Consider the following 21,713-nt stretch of genomic DNA (forward strand, 5'->3'; position numbering starts at 1 on the left):
TCATACCTAAACAGTTGTGTCCGTCATGGGCCAGCATGAATCCATCGTAGCACGTGCACCTGTAGTTGCCTGGTATGTTGATGCATTCATGGACACAGCCCCCATTGTAGTCATTATCGCATTCGTCCATATCTGAAATAAAAAGATATTTTGTGTTACACAAATTCTAAGAAAGCAAGTATCTATGTGTAAATGTATGTATGCATTGTTTTACTATGTTATTCTGTACACTGTTTAATGTTGAGTCTGAATAAACCTGTTAAAAATGTTCAAGACTCCAGGTGTTAGCCACATCAAAAATGCTAGAAATGCTAAATAAAGTAGCAGTATAATATCATACTATGTTACCCTTGCAATCCCAAAAGAGTAGCAGAGGTTGTCCATACAAACAGTAGTTGTTCTACAGTACTATACAGTGTTATCAGCTTAAAAATGTATTGTAAAGCAAGTTACAGCAAAAAGAATGTTATCGATTTAACCCATTTGAGCTAAGTGATTTTTTTAGGCATCTGCTCAAAAACGCCATAAATGAGTAAATCTCTGCAACCACAAGGTCTATTTAAATACTTTTGAAGTCACAGTAAACAGAACACGTGTGAGATTAGTTAAGATGTATGAATATCAGTATATGTGTCCCCATTGAAGAATAAATGGACCTTAATATTTAAATGATAAACCAAGAACTTGGACTTAGCCTTGTGGGACACTTTAACAGTTTGTACAAATGTAATCTATCAGATAACTTTGACACCAATTATCAGCATTAATTCACTATCATGATGTTATTTTAAAAGTATCGGGTGGCATAAGTAAGTTGGTTTCTTTGCTGAATAATTAATGTGCATGAACTGTAAGATTGGTAAGTTTTGTAGTGTTACATTAGGTTAATTATTTAGTAGAAATTTTAGGATTTTAACAATGTATTTTAATTTAGAAATAGACTTCTTAATATTACAGTTTAATATTTATATAAATCTTAGAAACAGTAACTGTTTTATAGCAGTTAGATAGCAGTAGACCTGTAAGCTACAACAGCCGACCTCAAATTTAACTTTTAACAAAGTTTTGAACAAAACCAGAAAATCAGGATCACTTTCTGACTCAGGCTTTGGTTGTTTAGTGCAGAACTTTCTCAGAAGGATACTGTCTGTGACTCAAGTAGTCAGGTTTGATCGATGGTACAAATGGTACAAAGCAGGAATGCAAAGTTGGTACACAGCAGCCATGGGCAACAAGCACACAGAAACAGTGGCATGGCTCCACATCCTGTTTGTGGACGTTACCCAGGCCTGGACACTGAGCAGATCCAAACGCTTACTCACATCAAACAGTTGCACAGAATTCACAGGTGCCAGCAACATAATTCATGTAAATTCAATCTCATATGCAGTAAACAACTTAAGCTCAGGAAGACTAACATACAGCCAGGGCAGACATAAAAATGTTAAAAAGAATAAACATAATACATATGCATACGTTAATTATGGAAAACGTTTAAAAAGCATGTTTTCATTTAGTTTGACTTCTAACAAAAAAGAGAAAGAAAAAAACTGCTTTCAGCCTTGAAAGAAATGGGGAAGATAAATATCTTCCCCATTGTCTTCAAGGCTGTCCCTTAAGAATAGTGTCTAGATTCACATAAAACAGCTTTAAATTAGCCAGACACCTTTAATCCTACAAAGTATTTTTGACCAGTTCTACTAAGTCTGAATGTCTGAATTTCTGGAGATTTGCTATCAATGCTGATGGCTTTGTTCAACTTGATCCTATGAAGAAAATACTACAGTAATTGCACATAAAGGGACGCGATGCATACCACGTAAGGGGACTGCAAAGCTAAGTATTTCAAACCAGAGTAGAAACAAATTCACATGTTGGTTGGATGTGATCTGACCTTGCTGACTAATTTGCAAGAGCGGGAAACCCAGTTAAACTCACCAACACATTCAATCATTTTGATTGAAATGTTCTCAAATTTATGTTTGTCCTATGAGAAATAAAGTAAGAATAAGTGTTAAAAAAGGTGGTGCATGTTGGATGAAACAAGAAAAATGGTCTGAAGTGGCCACAGGCATGTGGCTAAGTCGGAGAAATTAAATGTAAAATGGAGTGAGAAAAGAAAGGAGTTAGAAGTTGCTTTATTGAGTTCCAATGATTATCAGTTTTGCTGGCACGGTGTGATTTCATATGTATAGTTTATAGTGTAGTTCTTTAACCTGTGTGAACTATTTGCTTTTTAAAACAACAGCATCCAAAAATGAGCATCAGAAGCAGAACTTCAGTCTGGATGAGTGCTGATGCATGTTCACCTGCAACTGTGACTGAAAACCTTCAGTCAAATATTATTCTAGATCAGACCAAAGAACACAGGATATACACATATACATTTGTGGGATTTTATCTATCCATTTTAAATCTGTATCTACATTTATATTATGCCTATTAAACTACTAAATGGCAGGGAAATTCTATCCGGAGATATTTCCACCAAACAGCAGCAGCGGTCATCTGTCAAAAATCTACAAGGATAATGGTTAGAGATGCTGGCATTAGATCTGTGTATCTATATATAAAACCTGTGCTTCAGTGAACCTGACCTTCTCCACTCAGTGTGAACAAGGAAGAGGCAGACAGAAAAGTCAGGGAAGGATGTGTATGGGCAGAAACTGTGTTGGGTGGGATGAATTTCTGAGTGTCTGAGCTGAGTTATGTAACCATGTCTGAAAGTAGCCAGTAAGAACGGTGGCTGACTGATGACGAAGGTACAGACACCAGGCAGACAATGGCCTAGTAATTGTCTGACACTTCTCGTCTCACTCTCCCAACCGTGCTGTGTCCCTCGCCACTTACTATTCCCATGTGATGCCCCTTTTTCCATCTGTCTCTGTTAAACAGGCTAGGTGTGTGTCACAATGGTGCTCGATGAGGGAAGAGCTCAGAGCTGGATCTGCTCAAGCTTCTTTTATGACATTTTACAAACTAAAAACAAATATATGTATTAATTTAACTGTCAGTACTGGTACTGAACAGATATTCCTCACAAAATGTAAAATGGCAGCCATGAAAATGCTGTATTTTGCAGACTGGAGTGAAATTACTAAAACATAACATCAAGATCAAACTTAGTATTGCCATTAATCTGACTTAGCCATTCCAAAACATAAAGTTATTTTTCTTTTATTATTCTTTAATTTATCCTCTTGTGCTTGACTGTTTATCCACAAATGCATGTTCTTTAACATAAAGAAAATAGCCCGTCCACACCTGATTGTCCTTGCATTGACTGAAAACACAGCTGCTAAACCTGAACCATTCATCAAGACTCTCCAACTAATTTATATTATTTAGGTGCACAGTATGAGGCACAGAAAACACAGAAAAACTCTCGCCAGGCTTGCTGTGAGGCAAAAAAGTATTCATAAACATCTTAACAACTTTTATACTCAATTTTTGGAAGACTGACTCTTTGCAATATCTTAGATTTTGGACTGATTTTGAACTTTCCTTTAAGTTACATATTTATTATAAAAAGTATGTGCTTTTTTGATCTGATGGTTGTTTTACCTTTCAAGTTACAGAGAGAATAATCTCTCATTTGGTATAGCCTATAACTGATAATGTTATTATTGTGTATAAAATACACTTCTGCCACTCTTAGAACTTGTTTAATCCAGACTGATTCAAGACAGACTTGCATATCTCAGTGCACACACCTATGATATCTAACAAGCCCAAATGAATGGATGAACAAAAAGTTAATGAAATGAACGAGAATTATGGTCATCAGTGCCAAAATTTGGCAAACATACAGCCATTAACAGAGCCAGAGTGATGGCATGGCAGAAAACTACTGACAGACCAAGTCCTTTGGTTATGTAAGGGCTCCATGTTCAGTGTATTTCACTTTAAAATATGCATTGAGTGGAGGGGTGATTCTGATCATATGCTAATGTCTTCAGTGAGAAAAGATACATTACTTCCAGACCCCCCTCACTCAGCCACATCATTTATTAAGAACAAAAGATGCGCCATGCAGTAATCCTTGATTTGACCCGGCAAGTACTGCTGCTACGCCGGCACCCGCTTTCCTGTATTTGTGGCCAATTTTTCAGTTTCCAAGTGGGAGTAGGAAAGAGGAGTTGCGTTCATTCCAAACATGACATAAACTAAATGTTTAATTCTTTTCTAGTGGAGCAGCTGACAAACTGTTGAAAAGTTGGAAGTGAAACTTTGATGTTCCTTTTATGCCCAAAAGACTACTGATTTAGTTTGAATTTTCTCCACCCTGCTCACATTTTGCTCTTGCCCTGCCTATATTCTGTAGCAGTGGGGCTTTTGAAAGTTTAGCTAGCTAGCTTGCGCATGCAAACTGCCCCACTGGCATACTGACCAAACATAACATATGTCAAAGTGCCAGAATCACCAGCAGTAATTTTTTAGACAGCACAGCATCCACAACAATGTAGAAAAAATTTAGAAAAACTACGATTATTAACTTAAAAAAACTGGGTGATACACTGAAAAATGCAACATGACTGGAACTACCAAAACAACCACTTTATTCTAAGACTGGTTTTAAAAAATCGATTTACTGATTTTAAAAAGAAAGAAAAAAAAATACAATATTGAGTCATAAAACAAGTCATGTTTTTGAGAAGTTCATAGGAATGATGGCAACATGGTATGCTGCTTTAGGAAAACATGAAGGATTTGGATCCTGTCTCTCACTTTAATGTACTACCCACTCTGGCTTATGTCTGTGACTTTTAAAAAGAATAATGAGTCAGAGAAATGAGATTTAAAGCTTGACATAATATTATAATTGTTTTTTTTTTTTTAATCATATATCCTCATATGTTTTTCTAACAACCATTTTAGATTGACCTCTTATTTGTTTTTGCACCTTGGTGTCATCTGACATCTTCGATTTGTACAGTGGAGGGATTCAATTCTTCATAATGGTCCCTGTTCCCATTTTTACACACTGTACTACTAATGAACTTCACAACCCTAGCTTACAAATTGTTCCTGATCATAACATACAATTGTTATTATCCCCTTTATCCTGGCTCAGAATCAGGTTCAGGGTCAGACTCGTCCTTCGAGTGTTGAACTTCCCCCTCTATCTCCACTTCATCTAGCTCATCTTCAGACAGCTCTAGGTCTGAAACTCCCTCCACAATTCTTTGTAAAATCCTCTCCACCTCACTTATCCCTCTGATCCCTGATGTAACAGAAATAGCTAGCAAGTCCTGGTGTCCACCACAAAGGACATCCCTTAAAAGTTGTGTTTTTAAAAGATTAAAATTGCTGTGTCTTTTAAAAAATCTTAGTAATTTTAAGTAAAGGTTTTCATAATAAATAAAAAAAGACTTGATTTTTATTAACAGGAACAAGATATTTGTCAAAAATTGTTGACTTATCTCTGTGGCCACATCCCCACAACAGGGGCATCAGAGGAAAGTTCAGGATGTCTTCTTAAAGGAAGACATACATACTATAAATAATGCTTGACTTAGAGGTCTGAGTCTCATGTCCTGCACAGAGGACAAAAATGAAATATGTTTATCTCGCAATGGCTTCATCTGCTCAACAACAATATTGTCTATTTTAAATGGATAATCTCATCATGACCCTTGAATTTTCATCTCTCAGCTTATGCACAACATTTGAGTTGTTATAAATTCACTTTCTCTAAAAGGGAGACACTTCTATCACTGTTTGCACAAAAGTACACACACATGAGCCTGTGTACACTAAAGCAGCCTTGAGTGATGCACAGCTCCTCCCACGTACTCCCACGTACTGACGGCATAGGGATGAAAGTTCGAATTTTTCCATAACAAGCCGGCAGTATCAGCTTGTGGAAAAGTCTGCAGAGAGGGCAGCATTCACAATCACCAGATCAGATTTCAGTGGAGAGCAGGTTCGGTGAAACACACTCAAGTGAAAAAATGACTTGTGTGCAGACACAGCACTGATGTGAGGAGAAGACGTAAATTGGTAAATAAGAGTGGCATACAAAGTCTGAGTTAAACTGGTTTGTATCTGATGTGATCCTGTTGAAGGACCAGGGCAAGTCAATGTGGCCCAGAAAGCTGCTAATTTGTAGTGCACAAGTGTAGCAGAGAGACTGAAAGCACAGGTTGTATTCCTTAGTCACCACAGCCTGAATCCCAAGCATTACTAAAGCTTGTCAAAAGTCAAGTCAGAGTTTTTTATGAAAACCACATCTTCCCATAAACTTTTAATCATCACAACGTTTGTTTTTGTTTGTTATTTTACAGTTCTCATGTCACCAAATGTGCATGATATTAATGCTTCATTGAAATTTTGACCTCACAGACTTTTCTGGGCCAGCTTCTGCACATTTAGCATTTGTTTTGCAAGTGAAAAAGCAAATCATTTGACATTTTTTGTTTACTTTTGATCTTTGTTTACTGCTCCACTCTCATTTCTGTGGCATATCTTGTTCTAAACTGGAGGATTTTCCAGGAAACCCTCTGCAAGTGTTTCAGTAAGAGAACATCAAAGCTTTCAAGAACTCAACATAAGGTCGATCTCTATTGTGTTTATAGCCCCAAGTGAGTCTTCCCAGCCCTGACACGGACCAGGTCAGTCTAAGTCTTTTAATAGGGAGTATTTCCCAATAGCCTTTCATTAGTTCTGAGTCTGAGCAGTTTTGTAATGTGTTTTATGGACCACTGTGTTGTCATTCATCAAGCATAACTGCACAGCCACTCTGTTATGAATACAACATCTTCCTTGGAAGTGCTGTAATGACCAAGCTTATATGTAAAAGCACACACTCTTTGTAATAGTCTGAACTTCAATGGAGAAAATGATGAAGCAGGAAATGTTTGATTGTATAAGTTTTTAGGGATATAAATATATAAGCTATATCACCACTTTTGCTTTTGTATTTTGAATACTGTCTACACAGTACAGGCACCAATTGCATGTATCCAGGAAAGCAAACTGGGTGCTTGATTTGTGTAGAATATGCACAGCACGTGTCCAAGTTGGGGCACATCTCTTTCTTCAAAATGAAAAAATAGGTGTCTTTGAACTTTTTCTCAATAGTGTATTACATTATGTGTGGACTGTATTCCACATTTGTAAGTCTTTCTTATTTAAAGGTTATATACATTGTTGTATTATGCTGCTAAACCAAAGACAATTAAAATAAATAAATAAGTAAAAACTTCCTCTAATTGGAATGTGACCTTTAGTACATCTGTTTGCTCTGTTTCAAGCTAAAATGTCTTTGCAATAACAATACATTTCTTGTAGCTTTTGCAGCCTTAATCATTACTCTGCTTGTGCTACATATCGGTATCACATCCCCCTCCATCACCCTCAACCTCCCACTTACAGTGGGTATGCAACTCTGAAGGTATTTAAGCTCTTTTGCCCTTTTTATGAATGATTACAGAGGAAGCACTGATTCTTACACTGAATTAAGACTTCTGCATATAACTATTGTGCCCCTGTTACACTTGCCCTTGTTTATCTTATAGAGCAAAAAGGTAGAATAATGCAGTTGAAATAGAGCTGCTGTCTTTTGTATAACTCTGTTTTTCAGTTAGTAAATGTAAGTAAAATGAATGCATAAATTAATCTTACATTTCCAGGTCAGTGCCCTTCTGAAAACTACGGATTACAAACTGTTGGATAAATCCTGAGTTTTATCTTCTTATGATAAATGTGGTTAGGGGTCATTTATGCTTAACATTAAATATGCATATCCATACACACAAGGACGAACCTTTCTGTCCATCCACTGCATTAACTTCATATGTATTTCAGTTTGTTTTCGGAGAGTTTACAGATGTGGAACCAAATGGAGCAGTCCCGCTAGAAATCATGGGGGCACTGTTGCCCAGTGTAGCTCATGTGCCATCAGCGAAAGGAACAAAGAAGAAGCCGAAATGAGGCTGCAGACCACCCCCGCCTACTGCTCTGCCTTATTATATGTCTCTTTGCATTATCATGATCTCCTCTCCTGTCGTCATGTTTGTTATTCTGCTATGGAACTAACGTCAAAACTCAGAAGTGCACTCTGAACTCTGCACTGCACTCTAGTGGATGTGTGTATCTACATGTTAAAGCTGCATAAATGAGGCTTCACTCATGGTTTGGCTTGCAAAGTTTTAATTTGTGGCTCACATGGCAGCTAATGATGTAATGAAAATGTGGGCAATGAGCATATTTTTAAAAACATATTTCAAATGCAAGATCAAACACGGAACTGTTAAGGCCTGATCTAAGTTGCAAGATTTTAGGAGCACCACACAGATTGTGTTTTTTTTTTGTCAGGGGAATAAATACCAGGTTGGTGTGGGTAAAATAAATAAAATATTTATAACCTGAACATTTAATATAGCTGAGTGTTTTATCAAACTGTAGAGTGATTGTATAAATGGAGCGATGATGACAATAAAGAGGCAGGGATGACCAGAGGGACTCGGAGTGTAGACGCTCTACTTCCAGGTGCTTCCAGGAATAACGGAGCTGCTAATGGTGCTGGCTAGCAAAGTGGCTAATAATGCCTGTTGATGGAAAACACAGCCAGCCAATTATAGTCCATATCTAATCACCAGGGTCTGGGGTGACCTCTCATCCGCCATCTGCTTTAATTTGGAGTCCCTGTCACAAGCTTTTGCTCTATCACTGGGATGAGGAGGTGGGTTACATAGAAAACATATAGAAGTGTCTCCCATGCACATGCTAAAGATCAAAATCTTCTATATGAAACAATGAAGAGATTAAGGACAGTTGACATTTAAGCTCCATTCAAGCAGTGTGCAAGTCTCTACTACACAAAAAGAAACACACACACTAATTCTCAAATGCATGCCTGGATGAAGTGATGTCATAAAAAATGTCTGGCAGCTCAGGTCTGCTCAGACACCAAGTTTATGTGAGGATCATATTCCTGAACAGCCCATAAGTTCATGCTGTCTCCGCTCAGAGGACAGAAAAGATATTGTTATTCAGAATGTCTCATTCAGACAGTGCACGAGTGTCTGTGTGTGTAAAAAAATTGTTAAAAATAGGTAATCGTGCACTTCTAAAAAGCTATTTTTAGAGGAATGAGGTTGAATTGAAGTAAAGATTTGATTTGATCCTTTGAATTGTCTTGTACATGAGATGTGCTATACCAGTGGTTCCCAACCTTTGTTCCTCAGGGACCCCCTTACTAAAATGCCACGGACTCCCTGCTCCACCCTGTGCTGAAACCATGCTTGGTTTTAGGCTTACAAAAGTAAGATTCTTGCCATAAATAATGTATTCTAGTTGAGTTATGTCCTTTGATAAAGACAAAGTTGAATGAACAACATACAGCCTTACAATCTGTAGACATTAATCACAATGGAGCCAATGTTCAAAGCCTCAGGGACCCCCTGTGCTCTTTGGGGGACCCCCTCGGGGTTGGGAACCACTGTGCTATACAAATAAACTTGCCTTGCCTTGATCCAGTCTGGATTTTTTTTTTTTTCCGCTACAGTTAAGCTTTTACAAATTGGAATCTTATAAAAGTTATTACATTGAATTAGACTATTGAAATTACATGGAATTAACTGATCTAAATTGGATTTAAACTGACAAAACTTTACTTAATTAAATTATCATTTTATTCAATTCAACTTTATTTGATCTAAGCCAATTCATGATAAAGTCATCTCAACATACTTTAAGAAGCTTTAAGCCTAAAAATATATCATTATTAATACAGTAACTTATAACATTAAGTACATGTGACTCCACAGAATAAACACAACACTGATTTGTTTACTTGTTTACTTATGGTAGGATTTCATAGGGCATTAGATTTTGGCACAATTAGCAGATCTTTCATTCCAGTGCCACACCATGCAACACAGTGTGGCATACCTTCACATTTTCCACGTGAATTGAACTGAATTGAATTGAATTTTATGTAACTGAATTGAACTGATGGTATTTCATGATGAGTCAGTTAGATGCGATATTGCCTTTATTGCTTTACTTTGGTAGCAAGCTAGCAAAAGAGAGCAGATAATAGAGTAAGACAGCTAACTTGTATTAAGTCTCAAACTGACCTATCTTGTCCATTACTCTGCTGTATATAGTGAGAAGCAGATAATTTGGTAAGTATTTTTCCCTAACAACATGTTTGCTCGTTTCCGCCATTAGTGTAGAAACATATAGCAAACACAACATTAGCATATGTCAGTGATGAACAGGCTACATTAGCTAAATATCAGAATGCCCCCTAGAACCAATCTATACAAAGGGCTGCCAACTCTCACACATTGGCCATGAGACTCATACATTTGAGGGGCTTCACACGCTCTCATGCCACAACTCCAATTTCTCATGCTGAAATATCCATGAAAAGCAATGCTGGCTAATCGGGAGGTTCAGGAGGAGGACAGGTGCAGCTAGGACGGAGACAGACGTTACTCTGAGTCTTTTGGTGCTGCAGGTAGGTAATATCCAGAGGGAGGAAATGTGTAGCACTGATGTCACTGGTTTTGGGGGAATTGATTTATGTCTGCCTGCTGCTAGGTTTCAGTTTTTGTGTTTCCTGCAATCTTAAAACTAAGGCTTCCTGTTTTGTTCAAATGTGCAATAATAAACACTAGCCACTCCAGCATTTCTGACAGCTGAGTTTACAAGTTTGTCAACTTTTTTTTTTACATTTCGTTACTCTTGAGTGTTATATTTTATCATTAAACCTGCACAAAATGAGACAATATGATTCTTAAGTCTTGCTGCCGTGTATGTGAAATATTTTTGGTTGTTTCCACCAAATCTCACTCCAAGGATTACTGACAAGTTAGCAGCCCTATACATCCTGTGATCTGTATCACAGCATACTGTAATTTTTTTCATTTGAACAGGGTGATATTTATAGTCTCTTATTTGAGTTGAATTGAATTAAAGTTGATGGCATTTTACATTGACTCAATTGTGCTGACTCACTTTAGTGGCAAGCTAGGAGGTGAGTCAGCAGTTTCATGTTGTTGCACAGTAAGACAGCTGCTTTGTACAAAGTCTCAAAGTGCTTTATCTTTGTCCATTTCTATACCACATCTGGTGGCAAAGAAAAAATGAATGTCAAAGACTGCTTCTCAAATGATTTGGCAAATTGACCCTTAGGGCCGCTATGCTAGTTTCCTCTATTAGCATAGCAATATAGCAAACACAACATTAGCGTATGTCAGCTATGGGCAGGTCATGTGAGTACCCTCTCATGTTCAACTATACACCCTATGATCTGAAATATTACATACTTAACCATGACCATGCTTGCAAAAGTAATCCAGTGTCAATACAAAAGATCAAACGCACAGGATGCAAAAGGCATATAGCTCCCATGCAGCAATTAGCCTAATTAGGTAAGAACAAATTCATCCAAATTAATACAACTCTACAAATGAAAACAAATTAAACTGAAGAACACCATCATTTTCTTTTAACTTCACCAAGACTGTGAAAAAGTAAAGTGCTGTAGCATCATTTATTTAAAGGCAATCCACTGCTATGAGCAGTGGAGCGTACATGGGAAAAGATTAGTGGATTGCATAGCGTTTGTGTGCATATGTGTAAATAAATGTGTGAGAGCTAGGAGAGGAAGCATAACTGTTCAGTTGGTGGGCTCCAGCTGTGGTGTGCTTTGAGGCAGAAGTGAGTGGAAGTGTGAGAGCTCAGCCAGGTGCTGCCCCCATCTCACCCTAACACCCTCAATTAGTCCACTTCCTCCCCGTTAATTAGGAGAACCTGTAGGCGGGTGCATGACGGGGTATGAAATGTGTTTATGTGGGGGTTGCGAAACAGCTGTTTTACCTACAGTTACATCAGAGGTACAGTTGGGTTCAGTGGAAATATGTTTTAGATTTACTGAAGTTCATGCTTTAACTCAGAGGGTGTTGCATTTATGAGTACAGCTAATATTCTTGCTCACAATAGCGTCTGAAGTGGCTGCCTCTGACTGATGCTGCAAGGAATGTCCAATTGTTTCCTGTTTGGTATCTACTGAATCCAATACTTAGTTTGTTTAACATTTATTCAAAACCCTGAAACATCAGCTGTTGCTTGTATATTTGTTTTCATGAAGCAAAGGTTCTGATTTAGAAATCCATGTTAACTATTATTTGATGTAATTTGAAAAGTGAGGAAGATGCGAGTGTGTGCTTTACATTTGTCTTTGTATTGTGGTTTTACACACATTTTTAATTATGCTTAAATTATGTCTTAACATAATTTAATTTGTTTCACTGTTTGTTTTCGTTTGTATGTTCTATTATGTATAGCACATTAAATTGCTTTTATCTATGAAATATCACACCCCCAATAAACTTGGCTTGTGTGACAACAGCACCACTGATCACCACAAAGTTAGCTGTAGTCCTGTGGATCCTGTGGATCCATCTCAATATCCAATGATTAATATTAATGTGACCTCTCACTCTCACAGTTAATTGCTCCTCTGCCTACAGCCCGATAGTATCAGATGGTTGTAGTTATAGGCAACTTTTAAATCAAACATTACCATCCACTTCAGCCACTTCCAAACTGTGATTGTTCTCCCTTTTCAAGCTCTTTTTTATTTGCTACTCTTATTTGGTTTGTTGTTGTTTTTTACGGTTTTCAGTGTGCAGACTAATAAAGCAATACCAATGTCTCAACTGCAGAGAAAATGTGTGGTTTTGTTACTGTTTTTGTTATTTATTCTGCAACCTGAATATCCTTGTGTACTGTGTTTCTATTGCATATCTTGCCTCAGGCCTTCGAAATGTTGCTACAATGTGCTTTAGACATCGACATTCTTTAACCAATCATTGATCAAACAATGCTAGATGGGAAAGGGAGTTTTAAAAAGGTGATTAAACCTGTTGTTAAACAACCAAACAAATATTTAATTTGAACCATACTTACAACTTAAAGGTGCAGCATGTAACAAACTGAACTGGTACCCAAACATTTTACCTAATTATTTAGTCTTAGAATGAGCCATTTATATGTGCTTGTCATGGCAGCTGCCATATTTGTGCTGCCATTTTTATTATGATATTTCTTAATGGATAAACAACTCTGTGTGCAAAATAAGAACCCTCTGAGCTTTAAAACTGCAGTACTGGCTTTCTTTAATAGATGCTAGAGCACTGTTTGTGATAAATAACGCCTCAAAAGGCAGATAGAAGAAGACAGTAGACATGTACATAACTTTGAAGTATTTGACAGAAGTGTACTAATTGCTGCACCTGAGGAAACTGGATCCACTCACAGATTAACACATATTTATGTAACCACCATCCATTCAGAACAGTGCTTAGCCTTTGAAGTCATTTCTATGCCCATCTTTACCACTAGGTGTCAGTAAATCTTACACACTGTACCTTTAAATCTCATAGTTACATCCTTTCACACAAAGATTACAACATAATATTGATATGAAGACAAGCTCATCATGCCATCTTTTGCTCATAAACAGTGATCCAAACAAAGCTGATGTAATGTCTCCAGGATCAGAGGTGTGTGTCACCAACAAACAGGAGCTGTAACACACCAGCATCATCGTCAAGTGTGCTGTGTGTCGTCCGACTTTCCCAGAAACTCTGATTCAGATCTTTGAGTACCTCAGCAACAAGGTGGAATAAAGGCCTTAACCTAGCTGTGTGAAAGAAGCTATTGTCTTAAGATTCTTCTCAACCCAGAATTTACCGACTGGGCTCTGACTAGTGTATTTGATTCCATCAATTGCTTGCCAATGTGCTCTTGCAGCAACTCAACATGCATATTTGCTCTAGCCTCAGCCTTTAAAAGCACATGTGTATTACTGCTTAAACCCCAGCCAGTTCTGGTAAGGTTTTCACCAGAACTCTCATGAGCCAAAAGAAGTGTGAGGTGATGGGAACTCACCCTCGCACTGCTTGCCATCTCCTTTAAAACCTGGCTTGCAGATGCAGTTGTAAGACTTGGGCGTGTTCTGACAGAGGGCATCGATGTGGCAGTCATCTGTATCTTCCGCGCATTCATCTGTATCTGCACAAATGTAAAACATCAATATCTAATTAGACTCAAATCCCTGAGGATTCAGTGAGCTCACGGTGTTTCTTATGACTAATGATGCAACGCTCCAATAGCTGACCGTCTGTCACCTTAAGTAAAAGGTTTTGTGCATTCAAGTAAACATCTTTTAAGTGTGGAAACAAGAAAAGGAGCAATACTGGATTGACGTTTGATAACAGCACACTCAATAACCTGAGATGTTGGGGGCTTTAGGATTTAGTTAAAATGATGAAAGGTGTGTCCAACTGTGGCATCTGTTTCCTTTTGTCTCTTTTAAAATCAATTTATGATGTTTAACTTCTGTGAGATCATAATAATTGTTTATATACCAGTTTATATTACAGAGCACTGGCTGCCAACCAAAATTTTGTTTTGTTTGTTATATCTAAGACAACCAGCAGGAGTTTGAGCCTCCAGCCACATGTATGGAAGCCAAAAGCAGCCATGCCTGCTGTCACTGCTTCATTACAGTCTTAATTATTCCATTAAACATTTTCACATGATCAGTTTACTTTTCTAATTATATTCTAATTCTAATTCTAATTATATTTCTAATATAATTATATTATATTAACTTTTGTTTTTTTTAGATAACCACTTATCGTTATCACAATATAAAGAGGTTTGTTATCTCGATATCACAAAATCATAAATGTAAAATTGAAAATGAGAGGTTAGCACCTAACTGAACCCTTTAACACTTTGTGTATCATGTTTGACTGTTTGCATCACTCTATGTAAAAAAAACTTTGCTCAAAACCTTGTTGTATACAATTGGATGCTTGTCTTCTGACCCCTTATGGATACCTTTTGCACTATAATAATATATTAAATATGACATGGTAATAAATTGTACATATATGCAAAATATTTTGTTTTTCTTTCTATAATTATGTTCAAGGGTCAAATAAAGACTTTAGATTTAAAAATCTTTTTCTTTTTGTCTTCTTTTTGTTTGTTTGTTTTTTGTTGTTGTTTTTTGCAAATCATTTCTTGGGTCAGGTGTTAAGGATTAATTGGTAACTCTCATAATTGGTCTGTATCATAACAGTGAGTTAAGGCATACATGTGGTATTCTTTTTGCTTTCTGGCAAGACCTCTTTGTTTTATCATTATTTGTTTTTTAAACAAAATCATTGTCTTGAAAAAAAACTATCCTGATTATGTCAAGATTATGATGCTAAAAAAATTCAGTCATGGCTGTTCTTGACTTCCGTACATATTCATACTGATACATGATAAATCAACAAGAGCAACTTCTGAGCAAAGTCTGACAGTTTGTAAGATGATTGCTTTTGTTTTTTCATCTATAGTTCCTAAATTAAAAAAGAGGTAAAACAATGCTTTCGACCATGTGATCCAGTCACATCTGAAGTTAAACTGTTGAGTAATTGGCCAAACTTCGAGGTCAGTATGAGGTTTAAATACTCAATACGCACTTTGATGATGGATACTGACATTTATTTTCCTTTATTTCTTTAAGGGGCTTCAAAAATTACCTTCACTGAGCATCCACTCATTCCATTTTTCTTTTTTAAGGAGCTGCATCATTCAGCATTAATTTGACTTCATTTGTACCTTTAAACCAATCAAATCCCAGGGCATCTTCAATAAGCGTGTTGAATAAATTACTTGTAGTTTTTGCACATTGAAAAAAAGCTTTAAAGCAGAGGATATGCACAGAGCAGACGGCCGAGGCCTTCTCAGCTGATCAGGTTATTGATGGAGGAGGTGGTCACATCTGGGTTTTAATCCAAGGATGAAGGGAAGCTCATTACACACATAAACACACACACACACACACACAGGAAGGGGGATGCTGAGAACGCGGACGTCGTTTGGTTCCTCCTGTCAAACCTTTGCATCACAACCCTGCTTAAATCCAAGTATAAATAACCTCTGCATACATTAGGCAGCGCGGCTGGAAGAAGCTTGTGGTGCTGCTCCTGCTCACTGTCTGGCCCTCAGCCTGACTCTGCCACAGAAAGGCAATAAATACAAGATAAAGCTGAATTTACGATCAATATTTTTGTTGTTAAAAGAGTCAGTGAGTGGGAAAGTGGAGGGTGTGGAAGCCTGAGGAGAAGATCAAGGCAGCAACAAGTTTTCATCTCCTGTGATATGTGCAAGACGTTTTTCCTCTTTATTTCAGTTTCTTTGCTCTTCCTTCAAAACCGTCCTTGTGCGGTGTCTGACAGGCTCAATAATGACTCCTCACCCTGTGGTGGGAGGCAGAACAATGTGCTTCTCGTAATGCTGCAAGGTCGATATTGGACCCATGCTACCTCCTCCCCCTGGGACTTCCAACCCCCCCTCCTCACCACCACCACCCCCAAAACCAACATTTACATACATACAAACATACGGTCCTCCACCTCCCTTCTCTTATCCAGCCACCAAAACCCGAGGCAGAGATGCTCTCTAGCGGACTTAGCGGACGCTTGAACAAACTAAAACCCCCCCGGTAAATCATTTTGCGCCGATTCTTCCTCCTCCCCTTCCCAAAAGGTGATATTTGAAAACAGGCAACCCTCTCAGTCTAAAAATCAAAGCAAATGAGTGCTTAACCCTGGGATCAAGCTGCGGCTTCCGATTGAAACTGGCGAAGAGGCGCAGCAAACAGAAGTTCCAGTGAAGTCTGGGAGACTAATGTAACCGAGCCGTTTTACGCGTCACACATGCCGTACGGAGGGTGCGCGACGGTGATGTAAAGCTGAATTTCTACCAGAAATCTGTCATTTACACTAAGAAACTATAATTTACTAAATGATCAAGTTAACTATGAAATATAGCCCATGTTTAATGTCACACAGCAATTCCACCGGTGGTGAAAATGTGCGCAAACGCTACTGTGTCAGTGTAATTTTATTTTCTTTTGCGTCAGTTCTACTATCACACACACAAACACACACACACACATGCCATTTTAATATCATAACAATTTATCTGTGATCACGTTGGGTTTCTGGTTAGAAACTTTAAAAAGGTCTGGGATCTCATCTGGATATTTCTCACAGTTTGACGCACGTTTCCATCATTTCCTCCTTTAAAAACCGGTAAGTCCGAAACAACAACAACAACAATAATAATAATAATAATAATCATCATCATAATAAATAAATAAATAAATAAAAGTACATGTAACGGTTAACAATGCAACGCGGCTCAGAGAGGGGGGGAAAAAGAGTCCTTCCTTACCTGCGAGTCCGACATTCCCCATCACCCTGCAAGTATTTATGAGAAGGATAAACAAACAAACGTCCCGGGAAAAACAAGCGCTCCCCATGCTGACAGACTATGTGAGGATCCAGCAGGGCTTTTCTGGGGGTTTGGACTGGGAGTATGTGTGTGTGTGAATGTGAGTGTGTGTCTGTGAGTGTATGGGGTGCATGTGTGAATGTGCGTCTCTGATAGGAGAGGAGGAGGACCGTTTTTGGTGGACTGGCAGCGGTGAGGGGGAGCGGTGGGCAATGGAGTGAGGGTGGGGGGCAGGACAGAGAGGAAGCAATCGGAGCCCTCTGATTGGCTCGTTTGGCACCGGTAGGAGAGAGAGGAAGAGTGAGAGAAGACAGCTGAGTGGTGACGAGCGTAGCGGGTGGTGCTGGTGGGCGCAGGGTTCCCCCCAAAACTTTCTAAATGAAGTAAAATAATGGGGAAATAATTATATATTTATCTTTCAATCAGGAGGGAAAATGGTTAATTTTATTAATTTGGTTTACAAGCTGAAGGTCAGGAAGCCCCAAGATAAAACTGAGGTGCAGGAGGAAAAAGAGAGGGACATTTCATTCTTTTTTTCCTCCTTCTTTGCTCCCAGTCTAACTTTTACCTTCACCTCTACTAATCTGAATCTTAGAGACAAAAAAGACTTTCTTGAACCAATTTGCACAAAACCACTGAAGAGATTTGATTTTTGAAGCTCTTAAGCCAAAATCTTCAAGAGCCAGTGTTGGATCTTTGACTTGGGGTGCCTCCAACTGTTTTTGGTTCATAAACCAAAATATGAATTTTTCCACCAAAGGAAAGAAGTTCAAGCATCAGCTTGGAACATAACCAGCTGAGGACACTGTGCTACTCATGGTTCAGTTGCAACCAAAATGTTTTAAAACACAGCAAGGATGTAGTTGCAGTGAAGGTCTCCCACACACCTCTGAGAAAAAGCAAACTCTTTATTTGTTTTGCAATAATTTAAATCTGCAGATAATAAAAATGTGCTTACACATATTTTATGCAGATGGAGCAGAAAGAAGAGATTTCCACTTGCCTCATTTAGTTTGATGAGTGAAATATTTGGAAAGTTGCTGGGCTGTCATGAGTCTTATGTGAAGAATTTGGAATCAGGTTGATGGCGTTATTATGCAAACATGTTTCATGTGTTATTTGGCTCCACAAAATCCCAGATCATAGTGTCAGAATGATTTTTTTAAACTTTTGGCATGCAGCTGATGCATTAGACCATTTGCATGATGTATATGACATTTTATCCTTTGTGCAAAAACAGGGCTGCTACTTGTTTTTCTCCTATAACTACATGTCCTCCTCACTGTTCAAACATGACTTGTGGGTGTTGTAAAATTAAAAATAAATAAAAAAGGTTAAATTTAAATAAATATATCACCAATAATAATAATGAAGTTTACAAGCTCTTTAGGGAAATGCTGAAGGTTTAAACTTTTCTTTCACTGCTTACAGGGATTTTCATTCATTCATTCATTCATTCATTCATTCATTCATTCATTCATTCATTCATTCATTCATTCATTCATTCAAGCATCAGGTCAAAAGTAATACAAAGTAAACAAATAAACATTGTAAATAAGCAAGTGTTCCTTATTCAAACTCTTTATTCAAACTTTATCTTGAAGTTACACCATAAAATTGAACTTTCAGGCAAAATATTTTAGTTAACATAAATTGTGAGCTTCACAAAAAGATGCAAAAATATTTATTATCAAGGCCAAATGTCTGTAATTACTTTAAGTGAATAAAATGAAACAACGAAAAGACTGAAAAATCTTGATCTGAGATCGCTTTGACTATGCTCTTTACACGTTGTCTTTAAAAGTATTGTTAATATAACAAATCAACTGTATCCCATTATTTATTTTTTACTTGAAGGACAAGTGATTAAATATGTATTAATTTAAAATGTATTCACAAGAATGTCATCTGCTTTAATCACCAAACATTAAACGAATAAACTGACGAAGTTTTCTGCATTGAACCTCAAAGGAGATTCAATGTGGACTAATAAATCCAAACTGATAAAGTTGAAGGGCATTTTTCTGAAGTCCAAAGAGGAGACCGCCATCTGCTGGAGAAACTTGATCAATACATCTTCCTTCCTATCCAATCAAATAAAGCATGCAGTGATGCCTTTAAAGGCAGAATCTGTAGGATTTTCAATATAAATTCATGTAAAAAATAACAAATACCATAATTAGAAAGTTTAAAAACATGTCATTTGCCATCATTTCATATGTGATATTTTATGAAATTACAAAGTTATTGGTTCTTTTTAAACTTTTTACGGTCCGTAAAAGTTGTAGTACCTTTTTTCCACCAGTAGAGTGAGTATAAGACAATTTATAGCAGAGCAGCTCGAATATACAGCTCAGAAGCGATTCCTACATTAGTTGAGAGAAAGGGAAGAAGAGGTGGAGCTTCGCACAGTGGCAGTGTTTCGACTGAATTGCCTCACCAATCTTCACGTGAATTTGTGAGAGCAGAGCTTCCAGAGAAGTTTAGACAAATCGACCTTGGCTTGTCTATTTGATATAAAGCATGGATGAAACCACTTCAAAGCGACCAATATCACCGCCAGAGTTAGCTTCTGGTAAGAAGAAAAAAGTACGCTACGAGTCACAAAAGCTATATGACCAGAAGCGTGGGAAAACTAGAATAAATATCGGCGTCGCCTTCACGCGCTGGAGACAGCTTCGTAACAACAAAGGACTGAAGTCTGATGCAGAGTTGGCAACATTTCTTCTCGACCGGTAAGTATGAACTTTCACACAGTTAGCAGTTAGCTGTAACCAAGAGGTCGTAATTAAAATGGTTCGATGCTAAGTTTTATGGTTAATGGGTCCTCCTCGGTTGTATAGCCTGCTGTTACGTTGTTCTGTGAGTACAAACGTTATATTGTCCCTCAACTTGTAGACAAACGGTGATATGACCATTAGCCGCCGTGTTAGGCGTTGTCATGACTACAAAGGTAGTTCTCCTACAACGAAGAAAGACGATGACATGTAACAATGTGCGACCATGGACCAACAATTTATTGTGTGCGACTGTCTGTATATTCATTTTTTTTATTATTCCCTCCTTACCCAAACTCAGAGTATAAAAACACATTGATAAAAAGTCAAGAGAAGCGGGGAGGGGGAGGGGGTCTTACAGCCGGCACGTTAGACATCTCATATGGCGAAGAACAACACAGACCAGAAGCAAGGAAACAGAAACTGATTGTAAAACATGGTATATGTTGGACTTTATCCATGTATTTTCTTCATTAATGTAATATTCTTTTAATATGTCAGAAAAAAATTAAGCAGAAAATCTGGATAAGAGGTGAAGATGTTTGTACTGCTGCTGTCCCCGGTCTGTGTCACGTGACCTGCACTGGCCGCGAACAGGTCTCTCGCAGAAGTTCAGCAGTGGCTAACCGGTTTGATAAAAGCATGAATACATCCAACACCACGCAGGTCTGGAATAAATGTAATAAAACCCACACATAAGAAACCTGGATCTATTTTAAGCTGTAATACAACTCAGAAATTATTACAATGACGGCAAATTCCGCTAGTGCACTTTCGCGTGATGGACATGATGTTCTCTACTAACACTGGAACTGCTCCTTGATGGCCCGCTACTGTTTCAATATTCCTAGGAGAGCGTAAAAAACGTTTTGGCTGGTTGAAGTGTTTTCCGACGCGCTCTCTATCAGCTGACGGAAGTGTGGTCATCTGTGTGTGCGCGTATCATGCGTGTGGCATCAGGGTGGAACTTGGAGCGACAGAGCGCATATATCACATGCCGTCAATGTTTTGATCATAACACAGTGTCTGTGTTTTATTATCAAAAGACTTTTTTTCACTGTATGAACACACATCCTTTTCCTTCTCTGGATACATCCTGAGTAAAGTTTGGTTTGGTCTGTGTATCTCACTTTCCTAAATGCTTAGTGCAAAGCGTCACACGTGAGGTCACAGGCTCAGCAGGTATGTCCTAGCTACATTCATACTGCGCGTCTTGACACTCACATCTACTTATGGCAGAAATGAGATTTGCTTGCTTGGTTGTTCACATTTTCTGTTATTTCAAAACGGAATTGACATTGAGACATCTGCTAACTTGCACTATTATTTACAGTATGTCACTTTTTTGTGAAGTGCAGAAACATTCTATCTACTTTAGTCAGTCATTTCTGTTTCCTTTTTTTTTATAAGATTTGAAAAAGGTCCTCAAACATCAACGCCAATGAAGAGAGGTGTTTGGCACGCAGACACCATATCAAGCATTGCATCAAGTGATACAGACGAGTAAGTGTAACACAAGATGTATATCATCTTCATATAATTTGAATTTACCAGGATGTTTTCACCCCTGTCTATCTGTTTGTGAAATTAATTTCTCCATTAATACTGGGCATATAC

General features: G+C 37.9%; 2 protein-coding genes across 4 annotated transcripts in view; one reads left to right on the forward strand and one right to left on the reverse strand.

Annotated features, from left to right (window-relative positions):
- The window catches only part of scube1 (signal peptide, CUB domain, EGF-like 1), a 109,116-nt gene extending 91,684 nt beyond the window's left edge, over positions 1-17,432 (reverse strand). For all 3 annotated transcript variants that reach the window (XM_041977654.1, XM_041977652.1, XM_041977651.1), the window contains exons 1-3: positions 17,260-17,432; positions 13,912-14,034; positions 7-132 (exon numbers count right to left, since the gene is read on the reverse strand). In XM_041977654.1, the coding sequence (XP_041833588.1) occupies positions 7-132; positions 13,912-14,034; positions 17,260-17,347 (337 nt within the window). In that variant the 5' untranslated portion in view covers positions 17,348-17,432. The remainder of the gene's footprint in view (positions 1-6; positions 133-13,911; positions 14,035-17,259) is intronic.
- A 2,007-nt stretch (positions 17,433-19,439) lies between these two features.
- Positions 19,440-21,713, forward strand: part of LOC121635100 — a 7,944-nt gene continuing 5,670 nt past the window's right edge. The window contains exons 1-2 of the mRNA XM_041978161.1: positions 19,440-20,054; positions 21,507-21,599. Of these exons, the coding sequence (XP_041834095.1) occupies positions 19,843-20,054; positions 21,507-21,599 (305 nt within the window). The 5' untranslated portion in view covers positions 19,440-19,842. The remainder of the gene's footprint in view (positions 20,055-21,506; positions 21,600-21,713) is intronic.

This window comes from Melanotaenia boesemani, chromosome 23 (genome assembly GCF_017639745.1).
Source record: "Melanotaenia boesemani isolate fMelBoe1 chromosome 23, fMelBoe1.pri, whole genome shotgun sequence".
NCBI classification, from domain to species: domain Eukaryota; kingdom Metazoa; phylum Chordata; class Actinopteri; order Atheriniformes; family Melanotaeniidae; genus Melanotaenia; species Melanotaenia boesemani.